Source organism: Colletotrichum godetiae, assembly GCF_030913485.1.
Source record: "Colletotrichum godetiae strain CBS 193.32 chromosome Unknown BDP55scaffold_25, whole genome shotgun sequence".
In the NCBI taxonomy this organism is placed as follows: domain Eukaryota; kingdom Fungi; phylum Ascomycota; class Sordariomycetes; order Glomerellales; family Glomerellaceae; genus Colletotrichum; species Colletotrichum godetiae.
Window position 1 is genome coordinate 105,506 of NW_026851273.1, and position 15,158 is coordinate 120,663.

The following is a 15,158-nucleotide window of genomic DNA, read 5'->3' on the forward strand; positions in this document are numbered from 1 at the left end:
GGAGCTAAGAAAGAGACATCTTACATGATGGTCGCCGATTACTAGTGCGGGCAGGAATGAAGCCTAATGCACTGCTTCAGCCTCAAACGGCCCGGCACACCCCCAGCTTACCGTTGCTTACCTACGCTAGTTATTTCGTACGGAGTACGGAGTACAGCAAAGCAACACATGCAGCAGAGACGGCGGTAAAGCCGTCCCTTGCGAGCCGGGTAGGCTACATGTCTTGGCGGATGTCGGTTCCCCAGATAAGGATTGTGCAGGAGGAGGCAGTGGAGAAGGAGGAGGATCGGATCTCATATAACACTTGCTTTCTTCTCCTTATTTTACCAGCTGTTCTATAATTGTTTGTTTCACTGTCACTATTCTATCTCAAGATTCCCTTCCACTGTGGTTAATCAAATCTTTGAATTACATACACTTTCCCTTAGATTTCCTGGTCGAGTATCGACGACTTACAACAAACAGTCTCTCGGTAGAATATTAAAAAGACAACAACAGGACGCCATGACGGTTCGAGACAGCGACGCCTCGGGTGCAAAGAAGGAGCACACCAAGATGACGCACGGCGACAACAACAGCTTCTTCGAGCACGACGTCGAGATGATGGGATCCGTAGACGCCCACCTGCTCAACACCACCGTCCAGAACATCTCGTGGGAGGGCACCGAGGTCACCGTGAAGGACAGGGAGACGAAGCAGCCCAAGAAGATTGTCGACCGCGTCAATGGACTCGTGGAGGCTGGTAGGCCACCGCACTTGTGTAACTACATTGTCGCCGATACTAACATGATCCCCTCAAGGCGAAATCTGTGCCCTCATGGGCCCCTCGGGCTGCGGCAAGACAACCCTCCTCAACGTCCTCGCGGGCCGCCCCACAAACGCCTCCTCAGTCTCCGGCTCTGTCCTCGTCAACGGCGTAAAGCCCTCACGCTCCCAGTTCCGTCAGATGAGCTGCTTCGTCGAGCAGGAGGACGCCCTCATCGGCTCCCTCACCGTCCGCGAGACTCTCTCGTTCACCTCACGCCTCTCCAGCACCTCCTCGCTGCCCGCCAGCGAGCGCCTCGCACGCATCAACGGCCTTCTTAATGCTTTCGGTCTCAACGAGCAAGCCAACACCATCATTGGCACGCCGATTCGCAAGGGCATCTCGGGCGGACAGAAGAGGCGTGTTGGTGTGGCGAGTCAGCTTATCACAAGCCCGAAGATTATGTTTCTGGACGAGCCGACGAGCGGGTTGGATTCTGCGGCGAGTTTTGAGGTGATTAGTTACCTCAAGACCGTGGCTAAGAGGAGCAACGTAAGTAGAGAGCCCCCTTGGAACCATTGACGGAACCCGGAACCTAACACACACACACACAGCTCATCGTCATCGCCTCCATCCACCAACCTTCCACTTCAACCTTCAACCTCTTTGACAAGCTTCTCCTCCTATCTGCTGGCCAGACGCACTACTTTGGTCCCGTTGGCAACGTGGTCCCTTACTACGAGTCCCTCGGCATGCCGATCCCGCTGCAGGTGAACCCGGCCGAGCACGTGCTCGAGATGGTCAACACGGATTTCGTAAAGGACAAGCGCGAGGCGGCGCAGAGGCTCGAGGCGATGCACGGCGCCTGGGAGGAGTCACGCCCGGCCAAGGAGCTGCGGCTTGCCATTTCTGATGCTGAGAAGCATAGCAATTCGCTGGAAGATGATCAGGCGGAGAAGAAGCCTGGGCTGCCGAGTCTTGCGCTTACGTTGCTGCATCGGAGCTTCATCAAGAGTTATCGGGATGTTGTGGCGTATGGGATCCGGTTTGCCATGTATACGGGTAAGTTATCTAGATGCTTGTTTGTGGCTAGGGAGTGGTGTGCTGACAGGATTAGGTTTGGCTATCATGATGGGTACGGTCTGGCTTCGCCTTTCGACCGATCAAGAGTCAATTATCCCCTTGACCAATGCCATTGTAAGGACATCTCATTCAAATCAAACCCATCATGTGGGCTTTACTAACATATGAACCAGTTCTTCGGTGGTGCCTTTATGAGCTTCATGGCAGTGGCTGCAGTCCCTAGCGTACGCGAACCCCTCCTCCCTTCAAAACTCATAAACTAACATCAAATCACCCGCCAGTTCCTCGAAGACCGCGACCAATACGTAAAAGACCACCAAAACGGCCTCTACGGCCCCACAGCCCTCCTCATCTCAAACTTCTTCATCGGCATCCCCTACCTCTTCCTCATCGCTCTCATCTTCTCCGTCATCTCCTACTGGCTCTCCAATTTCCGCCCCTCGGCCTCGGCCTTCTTCATCTGGGTCCTCTGGCTCTTCCTCGACCTGCTCGCGGCCGAGTCTCTCGTCGTTTTCTTCGTCTCCCTCTTCCCCAGCTTCGTCATCAGCCTCGCCCTCGTCGCTTTCGCAAATGGCCTCTGGATGAGCGTGAACGGTTTCATGGTCTCCCCCACCATTCTCAACTCGTTTTACAAATACGTCTTCCACTACTGGGATTACCAAAAGTACGTCTTCGAGGGCATGATGCACAACGAGTTTGCGCAGCGCACGTATACCTGCGGCAAAGGGTGCCAGTGCATGTACCAGACCCCTCTCGCGAGCGAGTGCAAGATTGCGGGCCAGGGCGTGCTTGACACGTACGGCTACACGGAGAATCACTTTGGGAGGGACGTGGGTATCATGCTTTCCATCGTCGTCGGATACCGCATCGCGGCGTGGATCGTATTGAAGATCAAGAAGAACTGAGGGGCAAACGCCGCTGGTAGGCTTCCTGTCTACCCACCCCCTCGTACAAGTAATACCATGTTGGAAGATGTACAAATGGTGCTTCGGGATTATCTGTCTTTTCAGCCAGTACAGTTGGTTTTACACGGCTTGCAGAGGCCTGGTTTAAAGGAGTCTTTCTTTGGGTTGGCCTTTAGATGAGGGGTGATCTTGGTAGCTTGTATTGAGTTGCTTTCGGCGTTCGTTTGGCTTAGACGTGTGCGGCTGTATCGATTAATCTTCAGGTTTGAATAATGGAAAAAAATAAAATGAAAAAAATCCTTCGGCACAGGGGCACATAAGTTGTTTGTCCCATCCCAGGGAGTTTTATCTTCGGCTGATCCTCCTTTTCCTGCCTTACGTGGTATTGGATATCAATGGAAGTATTTAATATTTGTGCTATAGCAGTGGTATCTTGCCCAAAAGGCCTGAAAGGCTAAAGCTTTCCTTTTGTTGTATATGAACAAGATGGGAGACCACGAGGTAGTCAGACATGCCCCTAATCCTGTGGTAAGAGTAGCTTCATCACCTGGGACGGGAAAAAGCTAGCGTTGGTCCTAGTCTGGAGGGTTGGGAAGATGTGGTCCTTCGTTGTCTTTTTATCCTCGCTGTACCCCTGCGTTCGACACTTCCTCACTTTTTATCTTTAATTTTTCCCACATGCCAACGTACCTTACTTTACTTTACCTCTAAGAAGGAAAGTAAAGCGAAAAAAATATCTTCTTTCCTTTCCATTCCCGTCAAGGCATTCTCAACTGGGCCATCGACTTTGCTGTCTGGCGTATGGCCATGGAGAAAGGTAAAATATCAACCGTCAATCAGGTTTCTCTATGCTAACCACCACATAGTCGATCAGAGCAAGCCAGAGACCTTCCCTTGGGCACATAGCCTAAGAAGGACTTGGCCATGAGAGCGATGCCATCCGCCTCTAGTAGAATGGAGCGCGGGCTCTACGCGATACCCGAACAGCCCAGTCTTATGCGGACCTCACCGAATATTGCCACGATCGAGACTCGACAACGCATGTGGGACATGGTCTTCCCTGGCGAACCATGCCCCGAGGGAAGGCCCTTTGAACTCGGTATGCCCAGAAGCCTCGACTTTGAAAATCACGTATGCGCAGACCTTGTCAATGTGAAGAGGCGGCTTCCGGGCTTCCTACGTGTCGAAACCGTCCACCGCGAGTGCCTAGAGGGCAGCACGATCAATGCGATTGGCTTTGGTCCGAAGAACAATGGTACAATCAACGTATGGAGCGGTCTTTTGTTAGGCGTGGTGTACAGAACTGCCGCCAACTGGGCTCGCGAGGTGTTTATGACTTGCAAGAGCACACCTTTGAGCGACGCCATCGCCAAGATCGATGTCTCTTCGTTCTTGAAGAATACCACGGGTTCCATAAGCGGGAATCTAGAAGAAAAGACACACCGGCTGAGTCCTGACAAGTCTCTGGTCGCCGAGTACGATCTCCAGTTGGCCTCGGCACCCTGCAAGAGCGATATCGAGTATGCAGAAATGCACATCGCTGTGTGGCTTGAGACTGAGAAGAGCTTTCCTGGCGAGAAGCGGTACGGGACACTGCTGGACTGGTGCGACAAACCCCACGTCGACTGTCTCTAACGCGAGCCGACCAGCTTAAGGCGTGTTCTCGTGCTTGGGAAGGGAAGAATAAGGATTGGGCTCAAGAGAACCCACTACATTATGTGGTCTGGTCAAAGGAGCAAGGGTTTGCTACGATGACGCGGGAGCAGACAGACCTGACGCCTGCTCAAGAGGGGAAGAGAGCTCGCTCAACATCGCCGGGACAGACAGAGAACCCTGCCAAGAAGACGCGAGGAGGACAGGAGCTTGTTTATTGGTCACGAGGCAGTGTACGGGGTAGTGTAGAATCTTTTCTCGCGGCCTTTTTGCTAGACATTGCGACTTTGCTTCCTCAGTTGACATGTGTCCCTGGGGACTTCAAGTTCGGTCTTGGCTTCGTCGATCGAGAAAGGGAAACAAACGCGAGTTCGGAATCTGTTCATCCAACATGTCAGCACTGGTCTTTGAATCGTCATACGAGTAATAAAACGAGAGTCGATACGTCTACCCTGCGCTTTCGCTCGAGCAAAAATCAGGTCCGTAGGCCTGCCGCAGCCCTGGACGGCGACTTGAGGTACGGCAAAAAGTGGCCCAATTCAAATTTCCGAATATCGAGAGGGAAAAGATGACCGGAATGAGCTTTCGGGTTTCTGGAAGCATTTCAGAGGCTTAGATACCATCAGGAAGGAAGCACTGATAACGAAAACTCGAGGGCGACTGTGTTTTACCAGGAGAAATTTTCTAGGTCCGGCCGTGTCGAGACGGGTGTGAGGCAACCAGGCAGCCAGCCGCACGTCAGCTTCTTGACAACAAGATTTCCATCTCGTCAGAGGAAAATTTTGGCAAGGCAGATTTATCGGGCTGTGTTTCTACTTTTTGTCGGCGAGGTTCACAGCCGAGGGGTTTCTTGATGTAACCTCGAACCAACGAACTGCCAAGCCGGCCGCATGAGAGAGACCTTTTCTGCGAACGCAAAAAACGGTCGTGGCCCCGAACGTCCCCAATGATGAATGAGTTCTGTTTCCTAATCGAGAGATTGACGGCGCTTAATTTTTTTCCAGTTGATGTGGACGTCATGGGTTTCCTTCAGCGGGTCTGGTGCGCTGCCACACCGAGTCTGAAGACGCCCCTCGAACGTTACCAAGTAAGTCACTTGATTTTCAGCTGCAGTTTCGTCGTGAACCTCGATAAAAAGACATTCCTACTTGGTCCCTGGCGTGGTAGATCCCGGTGTGGGCGGGTTCTGGATGCTTGGCCGCACACTCGTACCACGCTGAGAGACACGATTGCACCGCCAAACCGTTTTTTGCGCCCGCTTCAAGAAGGATGTAAATCTAGGCAATGGCTTCGTGGCGGATAGTGATCTCTCACAGGCAAGATGCAAGCTCACACTCACATCGCGGCCGGAATGCCGATCTCGCGCTCCCCGTCGTTGACCTGCGTTCGAGGAGGCCCTCGCGAAGTGTGCCTGCCAGGCGCGGCAACCATGCATCGAGCGGTTCGATGAGGCGCACCAGCATTTCAGACAGAAGGATGTTTCGGTTGGATTCCATTGGGTTCTACATGGGTTCGTGATGCTGTGCTGGCTATGGGGGCCAGAAAAGGGGGAGGGTGTTGGTGTCCTGCACTTTGGTCCACCAGCGGACGCTGCCACCTCTCCTCGCGCGAGGAAGGACAGCAAGACACGCTTCAAATGGCCCCTTTTAGTCGCATAATATGATATTGAGCAATTACGAGCAAGCAGGAGTAGGAGCAGCAAGCCTGGTTAGCTGTAGCCCAAACTTTGGACCAGTTCCAAGGGCGTTTACTTCCACCGTCTCCACCGGGGCCCCCTCCGATGCCCATCGTTATCACCCGGTATTCCTGGAACAAGGTTGAATGTGTCAATTTGGAAAGTAGAACGTCTTTTTGCTTCTTCTGCTTGGAGCCCATGCAACTGAAGGATTCCAGCACCCATCATCTCCTCATCCTGGGCTCAAGATTGTAGCAAGAGCAATACGGCTGTGAGTGTGTAGGGCCAAAACCCTGATATCGGCCAGGACTCCGAGACCCCAAAAGACTATACAACTCTCTGGACACCATTTAAATTTGTCATATTTCGAGTTCCGGTTTCTGCGGTGATTCTCATGATAGTTGACGGAAGCCTCAGTCTTGGGAGGAGGGCACGCTCCTCCAATACCACCTCCTTGGGAGCGGAATACCCATACTCAACCCGGTATCTCAACAAGGCGACCAAAGGCAGCCACCACTAGTCTCGAGAATCTCTATCTCATGCAATAAATATGATGAGCGGCTTCCCTCATCCTTTCGGAGGGTGTGTGGGTTCCAGTTCCGGGGCCAGGCCGGGTGAGCTACCCGGAGGCCTACCTAGACCTGGGCAGCAGGATGGCGCATTATCGACCTCTAGAAATGACTCAACTTATTACCGGTGCTGTACTATCGGTTTCAAATGTTGCACATTTCGTCAATTTGACTAGCCTTTGCCCTGTCTTGTGTGTTTCCATCTCGATCCCAAGCTGCGGACTCAACAGCAAAGTACCCCTGTCCACTCGCACAGAGTCGCAAACCCCAATAACTATTCCACTTCCGTCTGAAAAAAGTCCGTTAAGCATCATATTGCCTGACATATGGGCATGCTGCCAAGAAGAGCCAGCTTTCCCCACTCAGTGTACTGACGAGGGGATAACACAAGTCAGGAGGGTCAGGTTCACTATCTGGGCATGGGAAGCAAGTTAAAGATGTCTGAGGCAGGTATGTAGCACAACGAAACTAGCTCCGTAGGCTTTAGTGTGGTGAAAAGTTTTATTCTAGCTAATCTATCTAAGATAAGTCCTCCAAATGAAGTAAAGTAGACCAAGATGGGTATCCAATCCCATTGACTCCATCGCTTCCATCATCATTATGCTATACTGCTATCCAAAATGATGACTCCAACTCCCGTTTTCGGCCAAATTCCATCGCAAAGCCATAAATCCTCTTGTATCGTACATTTTCACCCGTGACCTTGCTTCCCAGAATCCCACAACGTCATGCTTGACGAGTTGTCGGACCGGTGAACGATCTACTTCGAGATGCTGGCGGGGCAGGCCGAAGAATCGCATCTGAACGTCTGGTGGATGTTGCCGTTGTTTGTGCCGTTGACAACGATCCCGCCGTGGTGAACGGGTCGGGCTTGAAGTTCGCCTTCAGGAGTGCCCTCGGAGTCGACACTTCCATCGCGTTCGACGGAAGTCATAGGGACTTCTACGGCCGCAATTTCATTGCAGCAAACGCGGCAGGAATTACGGTGGGTTCGAAAGTGATGGGTGGTGCAGATTGTATAGACTCCGCATGGCATATGGACCGGCGGTCCATGCTTGTCGTGAAGATGCTGGAACAGGGAGCAGTCTGCGGTAGCCCGGAACCCGCATTTCTGTTCGGGGCATCTTGGGAGGTCTTGAGGAGCCATGTTTGGCTTGTTGAGCGGTCGAAAGTCGCGGAGGAGTATGGGAAAGCTCGAGAAGGGATTTGGATGGGGAGTGTAAAGATTCCGAGTGTCGATGAGCAGCTTTCACCTAGACTCAGACGAAGGGTTCTGCTCAAATATATACTCATTTCTCCACGCCTAGAGTTAAACCAAACTCAGACTCAGTAAAGACTCGAGATGGGATCCAGCTGTCGCGAAACTCCAACCCTGGAGTACGTGATAAGATTAACCTTGGCTTACTTCGCGTCACTATGCTACGGCTTAGGACTAACTTTTCTTTTTCCCGAGTACTTGTCCTGGCGGTTCTTTACTTGATCAATGCGGAGATTGCAGGCAACGTCGAGTGTGTGTGGGGAAGCCTACCGGTACCCGCGTACTTTCAAGATGGCCGTCTCCGGAGGTGGTGGGGATTCATGCTCACCCCGAGATGTTTGACTTGTCCCTGAGGATGATTGTCGGTGTAAGTCGTAAGCACACCGCTTGTATCGGCGCAACTGGAACAAAGCTTGGCCCGCCGGGTCCGAAGATGAAGGCTGTATCTCAATAGGAGACGCGGATTCGTACCCGAGCTAAACTGCTTCGGAATTATGTGTGCTTGCAATGGCGCCAGAATACGTTTTGGTCTGTCCAAGTTCTTCGCTATCTAGAAAGGGAATCTCAATAACACATCGTACCAAGACTCCCCGGGGCCCATTCGAACCGTGTCGGCTTGCACCCCACGACGCGTTCATTCTGCGTCGGCTCCGAGCGAATCGAAATGAGTTTTAGAGCAGATCCTGCGACAGAAGACCTGCAGGTCAGGCCCAACAATTGGCACCGGTGCAATGCACCCTGTGCGCTGCATCTGGCATATGCTGGAACGAAATATCGACAAATTGCTCCCTGCCGCCTGCCAAATTTGCAGCAGACCCCTATTTCTTTTCTTTTTGGGAAAATCATTGGGAAAATTAGGTGTGCGTGGAAAGAACCGTGGCTATCCGCAAGGTGCCGTGGCCGTAAATTTGAGTTCGTTCCAATTCTTTTCAAACCGCTGTGCCGCAGCTGAGAAATGAGCAGGCCCCAAATGTCCACTCTTCACCTGTTCCAGGCTGCCAAGCGTGCGTCAACCGAGAAGAGCTGCTTGTCCACCTGTAGCCAGTCGATGCAGAGATGTTCAGACGTTTGTTGACTGTACCTGTAGTCTGACGCGGTTGAATATCATGGCCAACTAACCATTGAGTTAACTTTCATTGATTTCTGTGGTCATTTAGGTACCTTTTTCTTATCATTCTCCTGGTCGTTTTATTAGCCTAATTCCTGTCCAATACCCCGCGTATTTGATCATTCCCACGTGCCCGAAGGGTTTGCGAGGATATTTGGTCTCGCTTATGGGTGGTTTGGTCTTACAGAAGAAAAAAAGAATGTACGGATAGCTCACCGTTGGATTGTCGCGCTTGACCAAGCGGCCGGGGCGGCGCACCCGCCCGCAAAATGGCTTCAACGCCAACTTTCTTTCAGCCTCTCAGAATGATGACGGACATGCTGACAGGGATAAAGAGACCGATACCTAGTCTTTATCCCAGCCCCGGAATACGGAAGCCATTCCCCGTTACCGATGATAAGGTACGAATACCTAGTTAGTTCGGTCAAGGCTCGCGCGCGGCGTCTAAACATTCAAAGGGGGGTCTTCCCTGTCCTATATGCCACAAGCCATCCGAGCATCTGCGATTAAGTCGGTCCGAATGCGCTCTCTTCTGCTTATGAAAGATTCAGTGTTGGCGTGAGCTGAAGCGAGCTTAATTGGACCTCATTCACGTACATCACGCACTTTCTTCCAACTACTAGACTAACGCAGCACTATAGTGACGGCCTTTCCAACCCGGGAGTTGGATGCATTTGGCTAAGTTGGCTGTGCAAGACTGTTGAGGAACAATCAAGGGGAGCCAGACTAGCCAAGCCGGAAGACGTCAAGAAACATACGGACATGGGAGAACGCTTCGCAATACGGTGTTTGATAGATAGTTACTTGGGGCCTCTTTTCCCCTGTACTGGTCGGTCAACGTACGATGAGTGATTCTCAGAATGCCTTACGGGATTAGTTGGCGCGTCAACAGTATCCTTGGTGGTGGCGTCACCCCGCCGAGCTGAACACCTCGTTGCCTGGCCCCCAAATTGCCGTCGAAGTAACTCGGTCACGGATGACACTAAGAAGAAGAGACTCAACAGAGCCTCGAGGTTAGGGAGGTACAATTACTTCGGAGCTTGCCTGATGACGCTCCACATGTCGGTGATGATGGGCTACTCCCGCGAAGCATCCGCGGCTAATCAGACAGGGGTGGCAACCTCCCCTTGTCAACCGAACCCTGCAGACTCGCCTCACTAACAGCTCTGTAGAGATGAAGGATGATAGCGGCGAAGAAAATCGTTTCAAAGCCATTTGCGGAACCTCCTTGTCAAGTCTATATCATTGGTGAGGCTTACGCATCGCCCCGACATGAAAGACCGTGGAAATCCTACCACAAGCAGCCAGCTCGCGATTGCTTGATTCAGGTACCTCTGCCTTGATGCCTCAGTGCACTGCAGGGAAGCTTATCTCACGAGCTATCAAGATGGGTGCTGCCGCATCGATGTCTCTTGACAATGAAATCTTTTTCCATGAGAAAGCCATCAGATCATTCCTTTTCCAACCGAAAATCTATCAAAACTATTCAATGACATCGAATATTATAGCGTCACCCCAATCCAATCCCCCCCTTCCGTCGACTAACCCCAGTCTGAGCTCCCCGGGCTAGGGAGAATCAGAAGGCGCATTCTGCACGGCATGCAATATTTGATTAATCATGCTCCCTCTGCAATAGTTAGATAAGCAATAAGCAGGTACTCATTGCCTTATTAAACGAGGCTTGGCACGAGCCAATATAAGGTAGGGTAAGGTAAAGCAGACCGCGAAACACCTCAAGCAGCGCCCTGCGCCGCTTGCCAACTCTACTTTTGCATTCGGCCCCACTCCGGCGCACGGCCTTCGGTCTTCGGCCGCCTGGTCGGCCGTTTCGCCGGGATCGGACTTCAGACAGACGGCACCTACTGCATTTGAGAACGTGCACACGCAACCGTTTTATCACAATGGTATAGGAGACTGCCTGCGAATTGTAATGAAAATATCGTCCATGTAATGTGCCCTGGCAACTTCGATAGATGCGTGCGTTACTCTCATCAAGTACCGCAGTATGAATGTTTTTCAGGTCATGCAGCTTTGAGCGGGGAATTTATCTTCTTGCATCTTGAAGCTTTCCCGTTGCCTTGAGCACATGTGCTCATAGGAGTACGTAGAAGATACATGTTTCTCTCCCTGCCAAGACGACTCAGCCAGGTGGCCAGGTACAAAGGAACCAAGGTACAGACGACCGGCCAGGCGTGTGGCGCTGACTTGGCGCTAACCCCTCTGAAGCTCATCGGAGCTACCGGTATGGAGACCACTTGAGATGGCATCATGACAGCTCCGGCTTGGACCAATTTCAAGTCAAAGCCCGATTGCAGCGATGTTGTCAGTTCAAGTAGAGATACCGACCACGCCAGCTTCTAGATTCTACGCAATGTAGGTCCTGACATCTGGATGCCGTACCCTAGAAAAGAGGCAAAAAGAAGAAAGCAAATCTGGCTGACCTCATGGCCTCCCTTTGAACCAGATCACGGCTCAAGACCGGCGAAACGATTGAGCAGTATCTATGGAATCACATGTCAATGACGCACACTTCATGAGAATTCAATTGGCTAGATGCTAATGGCCTGGTAGCATGGAGCTCATTGAGGATAAGATGAATTTCACATTCAATGCTGGCCATATATGGCCTTGCTCTCGCCCCGCCCATGCCTGGGTACATGAAGTCCGATGCAGGCAGCCGATGTGACAGCCCGGCCTGCTCTAGTTGGCTTCCTCGAGGTAGTAGGCCACCGTGCGCGAGGCAATACGAGTAGAGAACGGCCGCAAACAAGCCCATGAACACTGTGTGCAACGGAATGTCTTGCCCTCACTCGTACATGATCGACGAGGCGTCAAGCATGCAGAGCTTGGGGAAGCCCTGCTTGGTCATTTGACTCTGATAGGTGGGTCAGTGTCCGGATGGCTGGCTGATAAGGAAGACTGTTTAGATTCATCCGCACAGATGGGCGAAGGGCGACAGCAAGAAGGAATTCCCGGGCCGCTGCGCTCCCTGTCATTCGTGCTTTTCCAGTGCAAAGATCTTGGTTCATCGTGCCTACCCGTAGAAGAACACCTTGATTTCAGCCTCGTTTTCTCTGCGAATCCGGGAGATGCGCACTACATAGAATTTTGTCTTGAGAGAAATGATCGATATTTAGCACATTGCTATTAAGTGCCTCCTGACGCAACAAGAATCCGCTCTCGGCTTTCATTCAAAGCTCAAATGCCCATTAATATCCTTGGTTTTATCCGGGTGAGCCAAATCCCTGGAATCCCTCCTCAGTTTGACAGTTGTCAGGCCAGTGACCTTCCCCTCTAGTCAACCGTCCCACCATCGTGAACCCGTGGCTAGGATGTTTCAATGATGGCTCGTGGCAAAATAAGTCTGTTGGTAGTGCTTACTATGCGTTTTCTTCTTCGAAATGAACTAACTCGTCGGGAGTGTATGGGTAGTGGTATGTGCAGATGTCTTCAAAATTGCCAATGCCATGGCTTATGTGCCCTTCCATGGTGTTCGACAAGGCTGTATCAAACAAAATTGACGGCACCTGAAATTCAGAGATGCTGTCGATTGAGCCAATCTGTATCTCAATTTCAGCAGGAATGGCCGAGTCTATGGTGGCCAAAGACAAGCCTCCGGTTGCTTGACTGGAGTCTGCCGTTGGTGCTATTTCCAAATGTCGTTGGTCGAATCCTTCGACACTGATTGGCTCCATGGAACGTGGGTCATAGAGTACTGTAGGAGTTTGATCTTCAATGTGAATGGGTTTCGATTTGATTACCGAGTTGTTCTCGCTCGCGGAATGGCCTCTGCGAGAACATCGGCAAGTTTCGCACCGCATTTCATGGCGCTTAACGTTGTCTGACCTAGGCTTGAGCAATCTACCACAGGGCATTCTTCTACGATCTGAATGCACGGTTCTGATGTGTCTCTCGTGATTGCCTTTTTGAGCGAATGTCCTACCGCAGCATGCGAGTGCCTTTCGAGGAGTCATGGCGATTGGGGCTCTCGCCTTCGGAGATGATGCGCAGGTCTACTGATTTTACCCCATGCTGGGTCATTGAGGAATAAGAAGAGAGAGAATTGTGTGTCCACGTCCACTTCCGATCATATTTCAAGAGAGGGGCACGTATTTAAGGTGGGCGGGGTTGGGCATGACCTTTTCGTAGTGCGCATGAGGAAAACAAGGCAACGGTCAAATGTCCTCCATCACTCGCGGATACGGACACCAGAAAGAACATAATGCGGAGTCATAGCTTTAGGAAGCCTTCTGGGTCAAGTCGAGGGGTGGTGGTCTATCTCGAGAAGGGGGCAAGCCACGGAGAGCCGAGTGCCTGCCAGGAGACTCGTTGGCAGCTGGCCAGATGAGAGATTGCAGGTGGTGAATGAGTCAAAAAGAGATATAATGCAATACAGCTACCGTATGTTGCCGTCCGGACGGAAGAGACGGGCAACAGAAAGGACAAATGAATCGCACATGGCGTATGATGCCCAGGAGGCGAGAATAGACCTCACAAGCGAATATCGGCACGCCCTCAAAGGCTGGCCTGAGGGCGGGTATCTAAAGTTATAATCGACCAAGGCAACCACCATCCAAGATAGGTAAGAGTTGAGACTTAGGGAGGGAAAGAACGATGTATCGGCTGTCAGGCCTTGCTCCCGAGGAATGCGGCTACTGTTTTTCTCGCCATCCCGAGTCAGCCTTTAAACGCAGAAACAACATTAGACGGCCTGGGACGGAAAATCTCCTGTTTCCAAATGGCCCCCAGTTGAAATAAAAGGATGTCTGAGAAGCACATGGTCGAAGGTACTGTCATGTTGTCATTCCATCCTACGCCGCTACCTGGAGATTTTGATGTGCCCCCTTCTGAAAGAAAGATGACGGGAGCTAAGCCAGACGACCGGAGTCAGTGGTCAGCCGCTCATTCCAGGCATCAAGCTTTGAAAGCCTAGCGCAAATCTCTGGGCAATGATGGCCAGAGATAGCTACAAGGGGGAGTCATTATTCAGAATGGACGGCAGTCGTAATGATAGGATGACGCGGAAGCTGCCAAGATTATCTGAAAAACGACCGAATAGCTGAAAATCTGGCCGTTGAAGTAAATGACGACTTCCCATTCATTCTCACAGTGTTCTGAGAATCCTTGAAAGTAAGGCGAGACACATTGTCAGCGTCCACATCTTGCAGACACGCCCCTCCTCACACCCTCGGTCCCGTCCCTGATCTAGACAGGGAAACTACCCGCTACACTTTAAACATCCGACGGGCCGGAAATGGGACCAATCCAGAATCCGAAGTTGGAGAGGTAGCAACTGAGGAAGTGGTTGTTGACAGGCAGGACGCCATAGCTGCTCTCCAACGATATCAGCATCTGACCGAATCCGCGAATTTGCCCTAGGAAGTGAATGCCGACCAAACGACAACAGTACAAAGTAGCTGAGAATTTAACTTTGGGGGTATCTTGCATGCCTCAAGTAAGTTCTACCTCACCGTTTGGCCTACTTCTCGAACAATCATTCAGTAAGCAGATTGTACGCCGCTTAAATGCTGTTGTCAGACTTCGTGGTAGCTAACCAGCATTTGAAAGACAGCGCTGCGATTGGGTTTGGGACAACTAAGTCCACCAAAGCTATCGCTGCTCTTGAGACATTAGGAAGTGGGTGATGAGGAATGACGGCTTGATAGTCTGTGGGTCTCAAGAATGTTGAGCCGGTCCAGCTTCTTTCTTGACTCTGATTAGCACATTAGCGCGGGCCATCCCGCACGACGGGGCCTTCATTTAGCTATAGCCAGGACAAAGCCCGTGTTCATCGTTGAAGTGAAGGCTGACAGTTTAGAGGATTGGGCGAGAACAGTCGTGTGTAGCTTCGTTGTGAACTATTGATGAAGGCTGTCTTCATCACGAGTGAGACACTCGAATTGCGTGGCGTAGGCTGGAGCCCCTCCCCCTCTTCCACTTTTCCGATGCCTTCTTCCGCCCGCGGCTATCAATTCGCTCAATCCCGTGCCGCGGCAACGTCCACAGACTGAGCAGCACTGTGTGCGAGCCAGAGAAACCAACAGGTCGGTGCCCCCGTAGCGTACGTTCGACGCGTGGGAAGCTTTTTCAACTGCTGACAGGGTGATGAAGCCTCACTTTGAGATAGTGAAGTAGTTGGCTGCCCACTGGCGCATTGTTAGA

At 51.6% G+C, this 15,158-nt stretch overlaps 4 protein-coding genes across 4 annotated transcripts; 2 read left to right on the forward strand and 2 right to left on the reverse strand.

Moving 5' to 3' along the window:
• The first annotated feature begins 352 nt into the window (after positions 1-352).
• BDP55DRAFT_666588 (P-loop containing nucleoside triphosphate hydrolase protein) lies at positions 353-3,122 on the forward strand. The gene is made up of 6 exons (XM_060575112.1): positions 353-742; positions 801-1,297; positions 1,360-1,807; positions 1,863-1,942; positions 2,002-2,052; positions 2,110-3,122. Exons 1-6 carry the CDS (start codon positions 505-507, stop codon positions 2,731-2,733), a joined length of 1,938 nt encoding a protein of 645 aa, XP_060428487.1. The 5' UTR covers positions 353-504; the 3' UTR covers positions 2,734-3,122.
• Positions 3,123-3,657: 535 nt separating this feature from the next.
• BDP55DRAFT_632933 (uncharacterized protein) lies at positions 3,658-4,368 on the forward strand (the record flags this gene model as incomplete). The annotated part of the gene is made up of 1 exon (XM_060572486.1): positions 3,658-4,368. The coding sequence occupies one exon, from the start codon at positions 3,658-3,660 to the stop codon at positions 4,366-4,368; it is 711 nt and encodes a 236-aa protein (XP_060428488.1).
• Positions 4,369-11,258: 6,890 nt separating this feature from the next.
• BDP55DRAFT_769225 (uncharacterized protein) lies at positions 11,259-12,025 on the reverse strand. Its single transcript, XM_060581052.1, has 2 exons — positions 11,936-12,025; positions 11,259-11,871 (listed from the first exon to the last, which is right to left on the reverse strand). Exon 2 carries the CDS (start codon positions 11,770-11,772, stop codon positions 11,506-11,508), a length of 267 nt encoding a protein of 88 aa, XP_060428489.1. The 5' UTR covers positions 11,773-11,871; positions 11,936-12,025; the 3' UTR covers positions 11,259-11,505.
• Positions 12,026-12,376: 351 nt separating this feature from the next.
• BDP55DRAFT_632935 (uncharacterized protein) lies at positions 12,377-12,970 on the reverse strand (the record flags this gene model as incomplete). Its single annotated transcript, XM_060572487.1, has 1 exon — positions 12,377-12,970. One exon carries the CDS (start codon positions 12,968-12,970, stop codon positions 12,377-12,379), a length of 594 nt encoding a protein of 197 aa, XP_060428490.1.
• Positions 12,971-15,158: the final 2,188 nt, after the last annotated feature.

What these genes read in the sequence shown, in the direction of transcription:
- BDP55DRAFT_769225 (XM_060581052.1), bottom strand. Translation starts at nt 11,772, where the DNA reads ATGGGCTTGTTTGCGGCCGTTCTCTACTCGTATTGCCTCGCGCACGGT.
- BDP55DRAFT_666588 (XM_060575112.1), top strand. Translation starts at nt 505, where the DNA reads ATGACGGTTCGAGACAGCGACGCCTCGGGTGCAAAGAAGGAGCACACC. An exon ending in CAATGGACTCGTGGAGGCTG is followed by an intron (nt 743 to 800) that starts GTAGGCCACCGC and finishes GATCCCCTCAAG; the next exon opens with GCGAAATCTGTGCCCTCATG. An exon ending in CAGTGGCTGCAGTCCCTAGC is followed by an intron (nt 2,053 to 2,109) that starts GTACGCGAACCC and finishes ATCACCCGCCAG; the next exon opens with TTCCTCGAAGACCGCGACCA.